The 17,363-nt window shown below is 49.2% G+C and overlaps 2 protein-coding genes across 4 annotated transcripts; one reads left to right on the top strand and one right to left on the bottom strand.

Moving 5' to 3' along the window:
- Positions 1-4,761: 4,761 nt before the first annotated feature.
- On the top strand, positions 4,762-9,132 carry ZFAND2B (zinc finger AN1-type containing 2B). Of its 3 annotated transcripts, none has more exons than XM_021002726.2 (9): positions 4,763-5,337; positions 5,914-6,008; positions 7,549-7,680; positions 7,853-8,004; positions 8,253-8,348; positions 8,431-8,470; positions 8,551-8,618; positions 8,722-8,794; positions 9,015-9,132. In XM_021002726.2, exons 1-9 carry the CDS (start codon positions 5,283-5,285, stop codon positions 9,033-9,035), a joined length of 732 nt encoding a protein of 243 aa, XP_020858385.1. In that variant the 5' UTR covers positions 4,763-5,282; the 3' UTR covers positions 9,036-9,132. The 3 variants fall into 3 exon arrangements, with proteins under 3 accessions (XP_020858387.1, XP_020858385.1, XP_020858384.1); XM_021002725.2 differs by having other exon boundaries at positions 4,765-5,337; positions 8,911-9,046; XM_021002728.2 differs by lacking the exon at positions 8,253-8,348 and having other exon boundaries at positions 4,762-5,337; positions 8,911-9,046.
- Positions 9,133-9,395: 263 nt separating this feature from the next.
- Positions 9,396-17,254, bottom strand: ABCB6 (ATP binding cassette subfamily B member 6 (LAN blood group)). The gene is made up of 19 exons (XM_021002713.2): positions 16,568-17,254; positions 16,322-16,459; positions 15,867-16,059; positions 15,105-15,206; positions 14,747-14,930; positions 14,503-14,624; positions 13,930-14,039; positions 13,547-13,612; positions 13,258-13,383; positions 13,011-13,087; positions 12,818-12,881; positions 12,638-12,723; positions 12,361-12,418; positions 11,864-11,968; positions 11,515-11,689; positions 10,361-10,473; positions 10,082-10,176; positions 9,921-9,989; positions 9,396-9,668 (listed from the first exon to the last, which is right to left on the bottom strand). Exons 1-19 carry the CDS (start codon positions 17,096-17,098, stop codon positions 9,542-9,544), a joined length of 2,541 nt encoding a protein of 846 aa, XP_020858372.1. The 5' UTR covers positions 17,099-17,254; the 3' UTR covers positions 9,396-9,541.
- Positions 17,255-17,363: the final 109 nt, after the last annotated feature.

Below are 17,363 nucleotides of genomic sequence, written 5' to 3'. Positions count from 1 at the left end.
GTAAAAGACTCTCCAATTCCCAGATGGACACAACATAGGTACAAAGTTCAGGTAGGGGATGAAAAGTCTTCGTTTCACCCACCAAAGAAAACGCACAGAATTAAAAGGACTCAAGGTACCCATGAACAAATATAGAATTGGGGCAGCTAGGTGGTGCTGTGGATAGATCTCTGGCCTTGGAATCAAGAGGACCTGAGTTCAAATCCAGCCTCAGACACTTGTCACTTGCTAGCTGTGTGATCCTGGGCAAGTCACTTAACCCCGATTGCCTCACCAAAAAAAAAAAAAACAACCCCAAAACAAATACAGAACCAAAACACTCCAATAGCCCATCGGATTGATTAGGCTTCCCTAAGAAGGTAAGGACACTTTGTCGGCCTGTCGGACAAATGTTTCCTATGTACCTTGCACCTGCACCACACAAACATTTACAACAATGTTATAGAGGGTTGGCAAGGTCCAGGTTCAGGGTAGCCTTTACAGAGGATGCTCTTCTCTGAGTTTCATGATGCTAAGGGAATCTTCTCCCTCTTGGAGGCTGTTGCCTAAACACTCAAACTCAGGAATTCTTAATGTTTTGGGAATTCTCAAACTCAAGATTACTCATGGTGTAAACCACCCCCCTACCCCCAAAACTAGAATCACCCCTTCTCAGTGTGTCAGGGGTTGGACTCAAGCCCTTCCTATGGAGCAAAGCTTATGTTCTGGTCCTTCCACTGGGACAAGTACTGTGGCCATTTGCTAAAAGACCTATGTCACTAGCAGGTCCTGGTTGATTCCCATGTGTCCCTGTGACCGGAGGCTGGGTCAGAGATGATTGCTGACTGAACCAACAAGAACCTCACAGTCAGGATGCTATAAAAGGAGAGGAAAAAAGGCCTTGCTTCTTTTTTCTCCCTCTCCTTTGAACACACAACTTGGGACACTGCCAGATTTCTCTTGGATTTCCATCCAGCGAGAGGGAGAGGGGTCTTTTCTCCCCTTTTCACCCCCTCCAGTGGCCACGGCAGCTCTGAGCACATGGCAACCAGAACATGTACTTGAAGCCCAGTCCAGTCAAGATTAAACTTCAAGCCCATGACTACTTTCTTCTTTTGCCTTTCCTTCCCTGAGAACAAGTCATGGACAGAGGTCATAGAAAATGGATGTTTCCTGCCTTGGTAGATACCTCATGAACTCAAGGCTTCCCAAGTCTTGAGCTGGTACAGGGTGACTATTGGGAAAGGTTTCTTGCATCTCTGTGCACCACTCTCAGGAGAAACCCTAATCCAATCCAATCGAATAAACATTTATTAAGTACTTACTATGTGCCAGGCACCGTGCTAAGGGCTGGGGGTAAAACTAATAAAAGAAACAGTCCCTACCCTCAAGGAGCTTACAACCTAAACAGAGAGATAACACACAAAAAGAGGCAGGAAAGTGTGGGGTGGGATGGCACACAAAGGGGTACTCAGCCCTTGTTCCATGGAGTTGAAACAAGGCTGGGTAGCAGAAGCAAAGCGGAGTGAGCTCAGGATCCATCAGGTCCTCTATAAAGGAAGACACTGAGAAGAGTTTGGGCAGCTAGATGGCAAAGTGGATAGAGTACAGGCCTGGAATCAGGAGGACCTGAATTCAAATTTGACCTAACATACTTACTAGCTACATGACCCTGGGCAAGTCACTTAACACTGTTTGCCTAGTTTCCTCATCTGTAAAATGAGCTGGAGAAGAAAATGGCAAACCACTCCAGTATCTTTGTCAAGAAAACCCCAAGTGGGGTCATGAAGTCAGACACTACTGAAAAGACTGGACAACAAGGAAAGAGTTTGGTACTCTACCCCCCAGCTCTCCCATCAGAAGGGAGGGGAGGAAGAGGGAGGTAGTGTCCACCAAGGCTTCAGTGAGCAGCATGGTGGTGAGTTTAGAACCCCAAGAAGATGCTGCAGCTTAAAAAAACTAAGGAAGCCCAAACCACATCCAGAAGATCCGTCCTTGTGAGTCGCACAGAGTTGCCAGAGATAAAAGATGTTAATTCATCAGTCCTGCAAAAGTGCTTTTGCCCCTCTGGACAGTATTCAGGTGATGGATTGTTGTTTCATATTTGGCTATTTGTTAATGTGGGAGTATGAATTTTTTTGTTGTGTTTTGATAATTTTTTGTGGTGGAGGAAACAAAATAGCTGTTCAATACTCTATACTGACTTTGTCCATTGACTTCATATCTTTTCTAGAAGAGACCCTGTAATAATCCATCTTACAGGAGACCCCAGACAGGTGCCATACTGTGGTGGGAATAGTTTCCTAATATCCTCTCCCTACAAGCTAGGTCAGTTTTTAAAGAATGACTCCATATGCAGCAAATTTTTATAGCTACTTTTTTTTTGTGTGTGGTAGCAAAGAAGGGGAATACCTAAACAACTTGTGATGCATAAGTGTGATTGAATATTACTATACTACAGGAAACAACTAAGATGAATACAGAGAAGCATGGAAAGACCTACATGAACTGATGCAAAATGAAATAAACAGGGCCAGAAAAATAGTAAACACAGTAACTACAACAATGTGAATGGAAAGAACAACCACAAAGTAATAAAAACTGAATATTGTAAAATTATGGCCTCAAAGAAAATATATGAGGAAACAAATCCTCCTTTGCAGAGATTAGAGTCCATGGGTGTGGAACATTGTATATAATATATGCAATATCAGTATTATGTCATGTTAATTGACATTTTAACCTAATTGTCACTATAACATTATTAATTATTAATATAACCTTAGATTTTTAATGTGTTGGTCACTTTTGCTGAATTTCTATTTTTTCTTTAAAAATTTTTTTTAGTTAAAAAGTATCTTTCTGGGAGGCTAAAGGGGGAGGGATAGAGGGAAGAAAGTTAAATGATGTAAAAATTAAGATATCAATAAAAATCTACTTTTAAAAATGAAAATGGTATTGAAACTATCTCTGAGATTTAATTGGTTTATGAGACTATGACTTGTGATGTTAAATATGAGGTACTCCATCTCTTCTTGATGCTTGACCAGCAAACCATCATGGATGCACAGAGGCAAGACAGCTCAACTAAAGCCGAGTTCAATCAACACAATGTCTTCACTATGTATCTTTTATTCTGTTATGGCTAAGTAAATCTTTTTAAAAACTGTCAAATATTTCACAAATGTCTAATTTCATTCCACTATCTCACCTAAACTACCAAGAGACTGGCCTAAATTTCCTACAACACCTGACAAAGCCTAGTTTAATTGATTTTCATAAGAACTCCAGAGTGGGGGCAGAATGGGCCAGGTAGTGTGAGAAAAGCCTGACTTCCTTCTCCTTGGGATTATGCTGAATCCCGGCTGTGTGAGTCAACTGTAGGAACCCTATAATGAGAGGGATTAATGATGTTTAGAGAATGGAGGAAGAAGCTAAGGGAATGGATCTTCTCAGTAAAGGAGAAGGATAAATCATGTGTTTGAGAGAAATGATTATTAATAACCAATGATTTGGGGAGACTCAGATTTCCCCCTTTCTTTTATCCTCATTTCAAGACATCAGTCTCTAAAGGTTGAGTTAACCTTCTCTATCCAGACCCCCTTCAAGTGGGGTACCATTCAGGTTTAGGTGGGGATAAATTCTTTGACTAGATTGCCCACAGCTGGGGCTAACTTAGAAGTAAATGATGTAATGAAATTTCAGGTCCAGCTTCTCATAGTAATATCCATCCTTTCATTAATTGTTAACCAGGGGGCAGATAGCGGATAGAGCACTAGCCCTGAGTTCAAATCCAGCCTTAAATAAATAAACATTTACTGGCTACGTGACCATGGCCGTGGGTAAGTCATTTAACCCTAGTTGCCTCAGTTTCCTGATCTGTAAAATGAGCTGGAGAAGGAACTGAGCCTAAAATTATACTATTTATTCCTTTTCTGATTTAATGGTTTTCAGGTTTGGATCTTGGATATCACACTGCACTTCTCCTGTACTCATTATGTTCAATTTTTAAATTATATTTATTAGGCTATCCCTCCTAGCAAACTGTAATCTCCATGAGGGTGTAGCACCCCTTCTGGGCTTACTCTCCCAACTCACAATTGGCTTGCAAGTTCAATCCCTTAGAGGTCAGTTGCTACTCTTTTAGGAGTTAGGGGTAACTGTAAAGTTTTCTAGTAGTGCCACTCATGAACCTCTATCTATTGTGCTCCCCATATCAAGCAACCAGATAGCAGCAATTAGCTTTAAAAAGACAAATTTATTTAAAACATCAGTAGCTAATAACAGCTAACATTTATATATCATGTTAAGATTTGCAAAGTGCTTGCAGATATATCATTTTATCCTTATGACAACTGGGAGATAGGTGTTATTACCTCGCTTTTACAGATGAGGAAATTGAGTCACAGGAGGTGACTTTCCCAGGGTCATACAACTGGTAAGCTTGGAGTATCCTCCACCATTAAATGATAGCGGCTGGAAAAAATGTCTTGACTTTAAAAACTGTATCCCTAGACCAGCAATAGTTAAGATGAGCAGGTAGATATAAATCTAGTCCAGGACCCTTTCTTAGAGGATAACCAAGCTGTTAGCCTTGTGGCTCCTTCTACTCTACTCCAGGCAGGACTCATTGGCTTTCTTGAAGAGAGGTGAGGAAGATGAGGCGAAATCTATCTATGCCAACATGGGTAACAGTCACACTCCTTACATAAGGCAGAACTTCCTGGTAATTCGTGGTCCAGAACAGAACAGCCTGCTGAGAAGTTACTGAGCCTTTTGTCAGTGCACGTATTCGAGCAGAGAGGCTGTTTGATATTGGAGAGCACCCTAGATAGGGGCTCATGAGCGACTCTCAGGATCTCACTGCCGCTCTGGCAGAGTTCTCGTTCGTTCGTTTGTTTGCTCGTTCCTTCACTCTTTCTATCACTACTAGTCCTCCCGGCCAGGGAAGGGAAGCTGATAAGCCTGGAGATTACAAGGGAAGGAAGGAGGGGCGGGGCCTTGAGGCAACACCTAGCGAGGGAGGCCGGGAACGCGCCCGTAGTGGTGCGTACCGTGACGTCACCGCGCCCCGTGGCGCGGGAAGGGGGCGGAGCCGAGCCTGCAGAGCCTGCAGATGCCTGATGGTTGCCTGTGGCTGGCTGTCGGATCGGAGAGCGGTGGGTCCGGCCGGGACGGAGTGCATCAAGGCGGAGGAGCCCCTAGGGGCGTGGTAGGTCTACTCAGGTTTGGACCAAGAGCCATCGCTACGCTACCTCTTCTCTTCCTCCACCCAGAGGCTCCTCCTCCCTCCATCCCCGGCCATGGAATTCCCGGACCTGGGAGCCCACTGCTCGGAGCAGACCTGTCAGCGCCTGGGTGAGGGGCGGGGCCTAGAGGCCGGAACTTGGGCCGGGGCGGGGCCTAGAAGCGGCCCGACAGGGGGCGGGGCCCAATGGGGGCTAGAGGGCGGGCCTTAAGTGCAAGCGCTGAAGGCTAGGGAGAGGGCAGAGCCCTGGCCCGGGGCTGCCTTTGGGTGGGCTTTCGAGGGGAGGGTGCAGCAGACGGGGACCAGCTTCTGTGATAGAGGGGTAGTAGTAACCTAGAGGAAGTGCGTTGTCCAAAGAGGTTAAATAAGTCCCAAAGCGCAGCTGTGATGCATTATGTATATTTCCCGTGTGTGTATACACATACATGTACATGCACATATACACACATATAAAATGCAGCCGGAGACGTGGCACAGAGTGAAGGAATTGATGGCATGGGAGTGGGGGGTGAGAAGGGATGTGCCTAGGAAAGGGGAAGGTTGAGCTTTGCAGGGGGTAGAATGGGGGATGGCGTGAAGCCTGGAGAGATTGAAGCAAAAACAGGAATTTAGGTTTTCATATGAATGAGGCATGACTTAGTATTAGGAATCCTAAAAGACATCTAGACGCTGTCTCATCCTTTCAGATTTCCTGCCTCTCAAGTGTGACGCCTGCTCTGGCATATTCTGCGCAGACCATGTGGCCTATGACCAGCATCATTGTGGCTCTGCCTACCAAAAGGTGAGTTTAGACATCGATTGGAACTTGACCTTTTTTGTAGGGCGAGGGAGGAAGACTGGAAAAAAAAAAGGACCATATTGACATTATTATGCTCACATTATTACGCTCCTTCTGCAGCATTTGACATGCTTAAACACCTCATCCTTTTTTCATGTTCCCTCCTCCCTCAACTCCTGTGACAATTCTGGCTGTCTTATCTGTGGTCACGCCTGTCTCTGAGGGCTCCTCTTTATCCATTCCCTCCCTAAATGTTGGCATTTCTCAAGGCTTTTTCTCCATATACTGTCCCTTGATAATTTCATCTGGTCCCATGCCGTTAGCTGTTACTCCTGTGAGGCTGATTTCCATATCTGCAGCCTTACTTGTCCTGCTGGATATCGTCTCCATTTTTCTGAGTCATCCAAGCTCAATCAGGCCTCTTTTCCTCTTCCCTCTCTCTCTAGTCCCTCATATTTATTCAGACTATAAGCACTGTCAATTCTGCTTCTAAAATCTCTCAAGTATCTACTCCTTTCTTTTCTTATTACTCCCACTTGTTCAGACACTCATTGCTCTTCCACTGGCCTAATTGGTCGTTGCCTCCATTAGCTCCTCTACCATTCTACACCACTTTATACCAGGTAAGTCTTCCTAAAATTTATTACTAATCATGTGTTTTGCATAGCTCAGTCAGTTGCTCATTTTTAGCCTGACATTCAGAACATTCCAACCTATTTTTCTAGTCTTGAGTTCCACTTACAACTTATCTGACCTATCCTGGACTTTGCCATTTATGGGTTAGATTGCTCCCCCCCCAAAAAAAAACCCAAAAAACTGTTTAAATCCTGCCTTCCCTTCAGTACCCAAATAAAATGCCACTTTCTATATAAAAATTTAATTAATATCTTCAGCCAGATATCTTCCTCTAAATTATTATAGATCTACATATAGATATCTTTATATATCTTTTATGATACTACTTAAATTTGTCTTGCATTATGGTAATTTGTATTTATGGCTCATCATTCATACATTGTAATAGCTAGCATTTATACAGTGCTTTAAGGTTTGCAGAGAGGCTTACAAGGATTATCTCATTTGATCCTCACAATTACCTTGGGAATTGGTGCTATTATTATCCCCATTTTATAGGTGAGGAAGTGGAGGCAGACAGAAGTTAAGTGATTTGCCCAAGGTCATATAGCTAGTATCTGAGGCCAAATTTGAACTCAGGACTTTATGACTCCAGGTCTAGTGGTCTACCCACTGCACCACCCAGAAACCTGTCATATTGCTTGAGGATAGTGTCTCCATGTACACCTAATACGGTTTGTCATACATAGCAGATGCCCAATAAATATACACTGAATGAATGTCCTTACTCTATTTAAGCTTGAGGCTATGCCATGGCCGTTGTTTGATAAAAGAAGTTAGAGGGAAGGGTTCCCAGGGTCCACAGTTCACATCCTGGGGCTTTACTAGACTCTCTTCATTGCCAGAACTATAGTAGGATAAAGTGGTCCCCAAGATGTGCCTTTCCTTCTCTTCCTCCTGGCTGTAGGATGTCCAGGTGCCTGTATGCCCACTGTGCAATGTACCAGTGCCTGTGGCAAGAGGGGAATCACCGGACCGTGCTGTGGGGGAGCATATTGACAGGGACTGTCGCTCTGACCCAGCACAGCGCAAACGCAAGGTGAGGGGATTCTGTCAGCTCTCCATCCGTGCGGGAACCACTGATGCTTTGTTGCAGCCGACAGGAAGGCCTGGGAGGTTTGAGAAGGCTGGCTTTTTAGGTGACAGCCAAGAAGCGATGAGTGGGAAAAAGAGGTCCTTTGTTGTGGAGTGTCTTCCATCTGCCCTATTAGATCTTCACCAATAAATGTAGCCGCCCTGGCTGCCGGCAACGGGAAATGATGGAGCTGACTTGTGAAAAGTGTGGCCGAAACTTCTGCCTCAAGCACAGGCACCCGCTAGACCATGAGTGCTCTGGGAACAGAACGCCTTCCAGCCAAGCCGGGTAACTGTAGGAGTGTGCTTTTCCTACCCTGAATTTTGGGAATCACCCGGTACTCCCTTTGGGTTGGAATGCCCTTAGTATCTTACCTTACCTAGAATTACAGCCCCCAGGTCTGGTGGAGGAAACCCTCTGTGTTCCCTTGGGTCGTTTGCTATCATCTCCACCTCCTGCGAACTCCTTGAGAAGAGGGAAGGGGGGGGCGGGGATTTGTTCCTGGGGTGTATGTAGAAGGTATCTCTCCCCTGCAGACGTGCTGCTATCTCCAGAGCCCAGGGCTTAGGTTCTAGCACAGCCCCAGTCCCTGGCCCAGGGTCGGGTAAGACCTCACCCCTTTCTCATGGCAGGTATGTATAGCTCCACTTCTCCCTGACCTCTTTTCTCATCTGTGCTTCTGTCTCCATGCTGCTTGTTTCTCCTTTCTCCTAGAGTTGCTGAGTCACCGACTCACGCCTTGCAGAATGGCCTGGTGAGTTTAGACAGCAACAGAAGAGGGGGAATCGAATGGGTGGTGAATGAGAGAAAGATGGATAATTTGTCTCTCTGTAGAGCGAAGACGAAGCCCTCCAGCAAGCACTGATCCTGTCTCTGACTGAGGCCAAGCCTGCCGCCCCTAGGTACCTGCTATGAGGAGAACTGGGAAGGGGGTGGAGGTGGAGGAGCTGAGCTTGGGGATGAAGGGGCTAATGAGACTGTCTCAAGCTGACTCTTTACTCTCAGTACTCAAGAGGAAGAAGACTTAGCTCTGGCTCAAGCATTGTCAGCCAGTGAGGAGGAATACCGAAAGCAGCAGGTATTGTGCTAAATAGGAACAGAAAGGGGAAGGGTTCTTCACAGGCTTTACCCCAGGGGTACCCCTAACTTTGCCCCTTCCTGTCTCTTTCTCTCCCCCCGCTTTCCTTGCTCCAGGCCCAGAGCCGAAGCCTGAAACCCTCCAACTGCAGCCTTTGCTAGGGCCCTGGGAGTGGGGAGGGAAGCTCAGCTGAGAGGGGCTGTGGCCCTCACACTTCCAGGGTCCCCCTGGAAGAGGCTAGAAGCTCAGAACAAGAATGATGGAGGGACTCCAGAGCTGGAAGGAAGGAAGACCACACCAGGAGTGCCTCTGAGTTCAAGGTGGCAGGAATCTCTACTGTTTACCGTGTCTGAAGGGTGGATTTGGCCTGGAGAGAACCAACCACCCTCTCATCCCTTTTTTCTTCTGTGTCCCCCATGGAGGGGTCATCCCTGGAGCTGTCTGTCCTTGAGTTGGGGGGCAGGCAGAAAGGACTTGGAAAGGAATAAAGCATTTTACCAAACAAGTGTACCCTTCTGCTTATGACTTTCTCTCTCTTGGGAGGGTACGGAAGAACCAAGCTTAGAGTGTCCGTCTGTGTAAATACAGAACGGAGCTCAGGTTTCACTCCATAACTTTATTTCTGAGGTCCCATTTCTCCTGCTGGGTGAGGTATACCATTCCCACAAATGTACCCCAAGAACAGGGTCAAGTGGGATGAGGAGCTGGATCTCATGGTTGTCTGGCTCATGATCCTCATAGGAACCTTTATTGAAGATCATCGCCTTTTGGTGACTGGCTCTTTGGGACGTTAGTTGCTTCCTCATCCTGTCCCTGTTGCTGCAGGTGCCACATGTCAGCATACACCCCTCCTCGAGCCAGCAATGCCTCATGCCTCAGAGAGGGAAGAAAAGAGTAAAGGTCAGGGTGGATCAGTACTTGGTCATCTTATCCCACAGATCCTTCCCTTTTTCTTGAACCCCCAAGAATGATGTTAGGAAAGAGACTGCACAGTTAATGTATTAGTTGGTTCTGCTGAACTCTTTTTTTCCTCGATATTTTAAACTTTGTTACAAGGAATGGCTTGATGGGGAGGGGAGAGATACAGCTGCAAAACAAACAGATCAATAAAAAATAAGATCTTTACCTTCCTCTTTCTACAATGCAACCATCCTTGAGCACTAGAATCTGGTCAGCATTGACCACTGTAGATAGCCTGGGAAGTCAAGGACACTGGTGAGCATAACTACCTCCTCCCAGGGAGAGAAAAGTCTCCGTGCCCATCTCCCACTGGTCCCAGGTCCATACCTGTGTGCCACCACGATGGTGGTGTGCAGGGCACAGACTTTGGCTAGGGAAGCCTGGATGGCCCTCTCGGTTGATGTGTCCAGGGCTGATGTTGCCTACAAACAAGAAGCTGGCACACTGACCTCTGCCAAACTGATTTTAGGGAAGCTGCCCAAAGGAGAGGCAGAAGCTTTTGTGACAGGAAGGAATATTGCGGGTTGGTGAGTCATGGAGAGGCTGGGGTTGTCAGAGACCAAAGAGGACTTGGGCTAAGAGTCAAAGGCTGTTTAGGAGTCTTACCTCATCCAGCAGAATGATGTCTGGAGCCTTGAGAATGGTGCGGGCGATGGCCACGCGCTGCTTTTCCCCTCCACTCAGCTTCAGCCCTCGCTCGCCTACCTGGGTCTCGTAGCCTGTGGACACCCAAGGCCTGCCTTTGGTCAGTGTTCCCCAAAGAACCGTGTTCTTCTCATCACTCCCACATCAGAGAAGACCCAGAGCAAAGAGCGGCTCTGTGTGGGTCGAGGTCTTGCCCATCTCGCCCTCTCCTCCCTTCACTTGCTCTGCCATCCAGCCATGCTGGCTCAGGTGCTGTTGCCACAACACAGCACTGGGTCTGTTCTCCCTGCTGGGAATGATTCCCCACCTCACCTGCTCCTCGTCATTTCCCTGAATTCCTTCAAGACTCAGCTCACATCTCACCTTCCCCTCTGAAATTATCTTTCATGCACTCTGTATTTATCTTGTATCTATCTGGGCATTTACATATTGTCCTCCCCTCAAAGTGTAAACTTCTAGAGACAAGATTTTTTTAAATTTAATAATAGCAATACCAGGAAATATTTATATGGCACTTACTATGTGCCAGAGGCAGCTAGGTGGTACTATATACTGCCAGGCCTGGAGTCAGGAAGACTCATCTTCCCGAGTTCAAATCTGACCTCAGACATTTAATACCTGTGTGACCCTAGGCAAATTATTTAACCTTGTGTGCCTCAGTTTCCTCATCTGTAAAATGGCCAGAGAAAAAAACTGGCAAACTTGCTCCAGTGTCTTTGCCAAGAACACCCCAAACGGGGTCATGATGAGTTGGACATAACTGAACAACAAAAGATGCCAGGCACTGTGCTAAGCATTTTACGGTTACTACTTCATGTGATCCTCACAACCCTAGGAGGTAGGTGCTATTGTTATCCCCATTTTACAGATAAGGAAACCGAGGCAAACAGAGGGTGTGACTTGCCCAGAGGTCAGATATGAGCTCGTGTCTTCCTGACTCTAGGCCCAGCACTCTATCCACTACGCCACCTAGACCCAGCACTTAGCACAGTGCCTGGAACACAGTAAGGACTAACAAAGCTTGAGGACTGACAACAAAGAGAGGCAGAGGGGTGGTAAAGCCCCTTAGGGGCTCAAAAGGTGGGGTACTGGGTTGGGCTGGGCAGGGGTCCCACCTTCAGGGAAGGCCAGAATGGCATCATGGATTCCAGCAGCCTGGGCAGCAGTTTCCACCTCAGAGTCCGAAGCCATGACTCGGCCATATCGGATGTTGTTAGCAATGGTGTCATTGAAGAGGACTGTGTCCTGGGGCACGACTCCAATATGGGAACGAAGTGAAGACTGGCTCACCTGAAGCCAAGAAAGCGGCTATCCTGATTGTCTAGGGCTCCCCTCAAGGCCTCGGTCACTCTGGGGCTGGGAAGGCTGAGGTCAGCCTCGTTCCTAGTCAGACGATGCCTTTAACCCAACCCAACATAGGAAATTGCCTCTAGCCTCTGCTACAGGCCCCTCTTCTGCACTCACCTGTGAAATGTCCTGTCCATCTATGCGGATATGCCCGGAGCTGATGTCATAGAACCGGAACAGCAGGCGCAAGACAGTGCTCTTCCCTGCCCCCGAGGGCCCCACCTGTCACGTGAGAAGTGATGGATACGCACTGAGCCCCACAGACGCTGCCAGGCCGGAATGCTGCCTCCTGCCCCTGCTCCCCCAAATCAGTCCTGTGACTTCTCCATCTCCCTCCCAGGAGACCGCACACATTCTCTCCCGTTCTCACCCACCACATCTAGGCCCCAGGAGGGAACCAGGGGTCTGTAGCGTGTACTCTAGGGAAAGGCTTTCTTCACCACGACCTTGTGGACAGGTTTGCATCATTTCCATTTTACAAATGTGGCAAATGAGGCTGAGAGAGGAGGCAGTGTGGTTTGGAGACAGGACTGGTTTTTCCACTGTACCACACTGGGGAAGGCTAAGGAAAAAAAGGGTGAGGCAAGGGGCAAAGAGAGCACTTCTCTCCTTACCAAGGCCAGTGTCTGTCCAGGCATCACAGCAAAAGAGATATCTTGCAAGGTCTCCCGCCTGGGAGAATAGAGATGGTTAGCTATTGGGTCATAACCTTCTCACTTCACTCCTTCCTTCTCTCTCCCTCAAAGAGAGAAGATAGGGGCAGAAAATACCAATGAAGAGAGTAGGGGTTGGGGACTCCATGGGAATCAGGGAAGAGCTAGAGGATCTCCCTTTCTGTGGAGGGGGATAGGGTTAGGACATTAGCATTGGGGAGCTGCAGGAGGTCCTTACCCATCTGTGTAGCTGAAATGCACGTTCTCAAACTCAATGTATCCTTTCTGAAATTGCAAGGGTAGGGCCCCCGGGATATCCTTCACCTAAGAACACCATGAACATAGCTATGGCTACAGGACTGCTTTACAGAGCCACAGTGACCATTGCCCAGCCCTCAGAGTAGTTCACTCTACTCACTTCAGCTTCTTCCTTCAGCAAGTCAAACATGTTCTCCATGTCAATAAAGTTGGTCTGAATCATCCTGAGAGAGAGAGAGAGAAGGCCATGTGTTGGGAGGAGGAAAGGAGCAGAGAGAGAAGGGGAGAGGGACAACGAAAGATGTGACCATGACAGCATAGGTGAAGGGTTTGGGGGCCAGGGACCACTCTACCTGTAGTAAGTGCCAAACCAGTTGAGAGGCATGTAGAGCTGTATGATGTAGGTGCCAAACAGCACGAAATCTCCGACCTTTAAACAAGGGAAAAGGTGTAATGAGCAGGGAGGGCTGCAAGCTATCTCCCAATGGTCTGACCTGTTTCCCGCCCACCACCTAGATAAAAGCTCCCCTTCTGCCCTTCTTTCACATTCATCCTGTCACAGCACATTCCCACCTTCCTCTTTCCTTAAGCCTCACTCACCTTGAGCTGTTGCTCACTGACAAAGTAGGCACAGAGGAGGGATCCGGCAAGGAGCCCAAGCCCAATAACCAGATTCTGGGTCTGGTTTAGCAGAACCAGCGACGCATTCGACTTCCATTCCAAACTCTGAAGGACGGGTGATAGGAGGGGAAGGTATGTCGAGTGCCCACATAGCCCTGGATGCCTAACCATGACGAGGCTAGTTCCAACGCTGCTCCTGTCACCCCCGGCATCCCGCTGAGTGCTCAGAAGCATCCACCAGCCCAGACCTTAGCTCTGTGAGCCTCACCTGGTACTTGATGATAGCTGCTTTATATCGCTCCACCTCGTAACTTTCTGCATTGTAGTACTTCACCTAGGGAGGCCAAACCCTACTGTAGCACCTGGTGCCTTAGATCTAGGCCCCACCAATGCTTCCCAGAGTCACACCCATGGATACAGGACGGTAGGAGACAGTAGGTGGAAGGGACCCTAGAAGTCATTTATCTAGTCCAACTCCTTCATTTTACACATGAGGAATGGAAGCCTAGAGGTGAAGTGACTGGTCTGCAGCCATGCAGGAACGAAGGGGCAGAGCCAGGCAGGAGGCTGGCTCCTCCCAACATTGCCACCATCCCAGGCTCCAGACTTGCTGACTCCACGTGTACCATCCTGAGTGCTAAGCCCCATTACCGTCTCGAAGTTGAGCAGAGAGTCCACTGCTCGAGCTCGTGTTGCATTCTCCTGTGTATTCATATCACGGCGAAACTTGGTTCTCCACTCAGTGACTAAAATCGTCAAGGCTGGAGGGTGGTAGGAGCGGTTGGGGGAGGGGAGAAGATACAGCAGTTTCCCCAGTTCAGGCCAGGATCCACCAAAAGTGCCTTCACCACTCACCACATGATTAAACTGATTACAAACCTAGAGCAAGCTGATACTCCAGGGAAGGCGCTAAGCAAACACCACTGTGTCTTTGTATACCCCACCCCAAGGGTGTCTCACACATTTACTGAGCACCTTTTATATTTTTTCAAGTAATTACAGAAATGAACAAACACATGCCGTTTGTGAATTGATTCTCCCTGACCCTGGGACAACCAAAAGTATCCACTCTTTTCCCTCAACTGATATATTCAACTGATGATCATCAGGAAAACCACAGTGAACTGTCATGGTGACTTTCCTTGTTAGTACGCAATAATATCCTATTGGAAACCACTGACCCTTTCCCCCCAGTGGACCTTGAGTCAGGGAATCGGAACTCACTGAGGTAGAGAGTCATGCAGACAAAGACGATGAGGCCGAACCAGGCATTGAAGAACATGCTGAAGTAGATGATGCCAATGATGATGTCAGCCAAGGTTGGTAAGATGTTAAATATCAGGTAGCTGCCAAATGGGTATAGATAGCGGTACATGAATGGAGAGGAAAGAGGCAATCCCAAAGCTCTGTTTATCCCGAGACCCTCTCTCCTATGCTTCCTTCCTTCAGATCCTGCCTATTTCTCTACCTGAGCAGCCCAGTGACACTAGTCGTGCCTCGGTCAACGACTCGGAGCACTTCTCCTGTCCGTCGTCCCAGGTGCCAGCGAAGGGCCAGCCCATGCAAGTGGGCGAAGAGACGCAGCTCTACTTGACGCGCTGTGAACTGCTGCACCCGGATCCATAAGAACGTTCGTAGGTTGCTCACAAATCCTGGGGAAGGGGCATGCACATGAGAAGCAATGGCTTGAAGCCAGGAAGTAGGGTATATTTTTTTTTTACCCCACCCCCCCACAAAACTGAGTTAAGGGAGGAGGAAGAAACAATCACGGGGGAAAGTTTGTGGCTCCTAAAATTAGAGGTAGGTTCAGAGAGTAATTACTGTACCAGTACTGCCAGTGCCGCCCCCTTGCAAGAATTTCAGTAGGACGTAAATGCAGACTATCCAGGCCAGAGAGCTCCAAGGGTCCTTTTCAGTTAGTGCATTCACTATAGAAAAAGTCAGTACCAGTTGGTAGCCACTCTCTAGGGGAACTGTCTGGAGAAACTAGCCATTCCTGCCTCCCCACCGTCCTGGTGCCATGTTGGACATGCAGTTATCCTCTCTCCCCTAAGTTATTATCACAAGGACCCTTCCCCACCATATAATGTAGGACCAGGATGCCATTCATATCCTACATTCTAGATGTACTGGATGCACCTGGTGCCCTTCTGTCCAAATGCCTTCACCCATACTGTTTTTTTTTCCCCCTGCTTCAAGTGTCCTCTCTACCAACTATGATTTTTCAAGACCCAATTCAAATTCTCCCTTTTCCATGAAGACTTCTCTGATCTCCATGGCCTTTTTCTCCTCTGGACACCCACACCCCTTCAGTTCGTATGTAAGGTTTGTAAGGAATAGCAGGTGTTTAGTACAGGTTTCTAGAATGGAACTGACCAACATGTTCAGTTCAATTCACTTCTACAGTTAAATACCTACTATACACTAAATGCTGCATCATCAGAGAAAGTGTGTGTGAGAGACAGCAGGTGGAAAAGTATGATACAATGAGCTGCGGATAGTGCTCTAAGAATATTTTAAATACTTGTGGCTTGGGGTGGGGTGGGGGGAACTGGCATCTTCCACTCTTTCCCTGGGCCTCCCCTCACCAATGTTCCTGTAACAGATTGGAACTAGCACGTTAAGGCCCCGCTCCAGGCCCATGAGTGCCAGGCAAACCAGCACAACCAGCTGCAGGGCTGGGCTCCCTTGGGGCCAGAGGTAGCCACTCAGCAGTCGCAGCTTCCGACCAAGATCTCGCCACGTGGAAGAGCGTCTAGCGGAGCCTGTAGTTGGCAAAGGCTGTGGAGGGAAAGTGTGGAATTCAGGGGCAGCAGGAGGATTAAACTCAGAAAGGTGGGGGGTGTAAAGCTCGGGCTCCCTGGAAGGTTGTCAGCAGCCTAGCCAAGCCCTGCCTCTCCTCTGCTTCAAGGACCAGTCAATCTCAGGGATTACTGGCCCCGGTAATGACCGGTCCCAGGAGAACAGTTAAGTCAGGGCTGTTTTAGAAGGACAAAGCTTCAGGGGCCATTAAGCATCCCAGAGGTCAGGAAGGTAAATGCACCTGGCTGCTCTCCACATCGCGTTCGTCTCCATTGACCTGTAAAGCATAGGTCCGACACCGAAGCCCAGGAGCCCAGAGCCCCAAGCCCAGGAGCCCTGCAAAGACCAGATAGCGCAGCACCCACAGGCCAAACTGCACCTGGAACACACGCGGGGAGGAGGGAGTGGGGAGGCCCTCGCCGTGAGTCAGCACTCCTCTGTCCCCTGCCCCACCCCCGGCCCTGCCTGCCCCTGGGCGCCACCCCACCTGTTGCCCCAGGCTGTTCCGGGACCACCACCACAAGGGGCTGTTCCAGGACACCAGGGCCAGATTCTCGGCCGCCAACGCCGCGGCCCACAGGAGGAGGAGGCCGGCGCTGTGCCCGGCCTGGCCTGCGGCCGGCGCCCGGTCCAGCAGCTGCAGCGCCAGCGCACAGGCCCCAGCGCAGGACCCAAGCAGGGCCCCGAGCAGCACGTAGCCTGGGAGGGGGGCGCCGGCGGGGACCGCGGCCCGGGCAATCAGCGCCGCCAGGGGCAGCAGCGGCTGCAACCCGCCCAGCAGCAGGTGCAGCCCGGCCAGGAAGCCCCGCGCGCCCCGGCCCGGCCCCAGGCCCAAGCCCACGGCCGGCTGGCCCCGCGGCGTGCAGAGCCTCAGCAGCCGCGGACCCAGGGCCAGGGTCCCCAGCCCCAGGAGCGTGGCGGGCGCGGCGGTGAAGAAGAAGCAGGGGCTCAGGCCGCCGCTCGTCCACTGTGGGCTCAGCGGCCCCTCGGCCCCGCAGTAACTGTCCAGCCTCAGCATGGCCGGGCCCCTTCGGTCAGCGGCAACGCATGCCCCCGGGTCTCCCGGCCCGAGTCCCCCCCGGGGCGCTCTCCCACTTAGCCCCCGTCCGCTCCCTGACTGTCCGCCTGTCCGGCAGGGAGGGAGGGGCAGGAAAAGTTCGGTGCCCCGCGGCCACCCCTCCCGTCGCTCCTCCCCCAGATTCCATTAGAGACGCCCCATTGGCCAATTCTGCCGGAGGGGCGGAGGTCACGCTGCACGCGGCGGAAACAAAACAAGAAGAGAA

This window comes from Phascolarctos cinereus, unplaced genomic scaffold, assembly GCF_003287225.1.
Source record: "Phascolarctos cinereus isolate Bilbo 61053 unplaced genomic scaffold, phaCin_HiC Scaffold_7;HRSCAF=346, whole genome shotgun sequence".
Taxonomy (NCBI): Eukaryota; Metazoa; Chordata; class Mammalia; order Diprotodontia; family Phascolarctidae; genus Phascolarctos; species Phascolarctos cinereus.
The sequence above is the reverse complement of the archived record's forward strand: the minus strand, read 5'-3'. Positions and strand labels throughout refer to the sequence as shown.

Bases quoted from the DNA above. Each gene is read 5' to 3' on its own strand.
- ZFAND2B (XM_021002725.2), top strand. From the start codon at position 5,283: ATGGAATTCCCGGACCTGGGAGCCCACTGCTCGGAGCAGACCTGTCAG. The intron at 8,005-8,252 runs GTAACTGTAGGA...TCTCCCCTGCAG, and splicing joins ACGCCTTCCAGCCAAGCCGG to ACGTGCTGCTATCTCCAGAG. The intron at 8,471-8,550 runs GTGAGTTTAGAC...GTCTCTCTGTAG, and splicing joins ACGCCTTGCAGAATGGCCTG to AGCGAAGACGAAGCCCTCCA.
- ABCB6 (XM_021002713.2), bottom strand. From the start codon at position 17,098: ATGCTGAGGCTGGACAGTTACTGCGGGGCCGAGGGGCCGCTGAGCCCA. The intron at 16,460-16,567 runs GTGGGGTGGCGC...CGTGTGTTCCAG, and splicing joins GGAACAGCCTGGGGCAACAG to GTGCAGTTTGGCCTGTGGGT. The intron at 13,384-13,546 runs GTGAGGCTCACA...CCCGTCCTTCAG, and splicing joins CAGCTATCATCAAGTACCAG to AGTTTGGAATGGAAGTCGAA.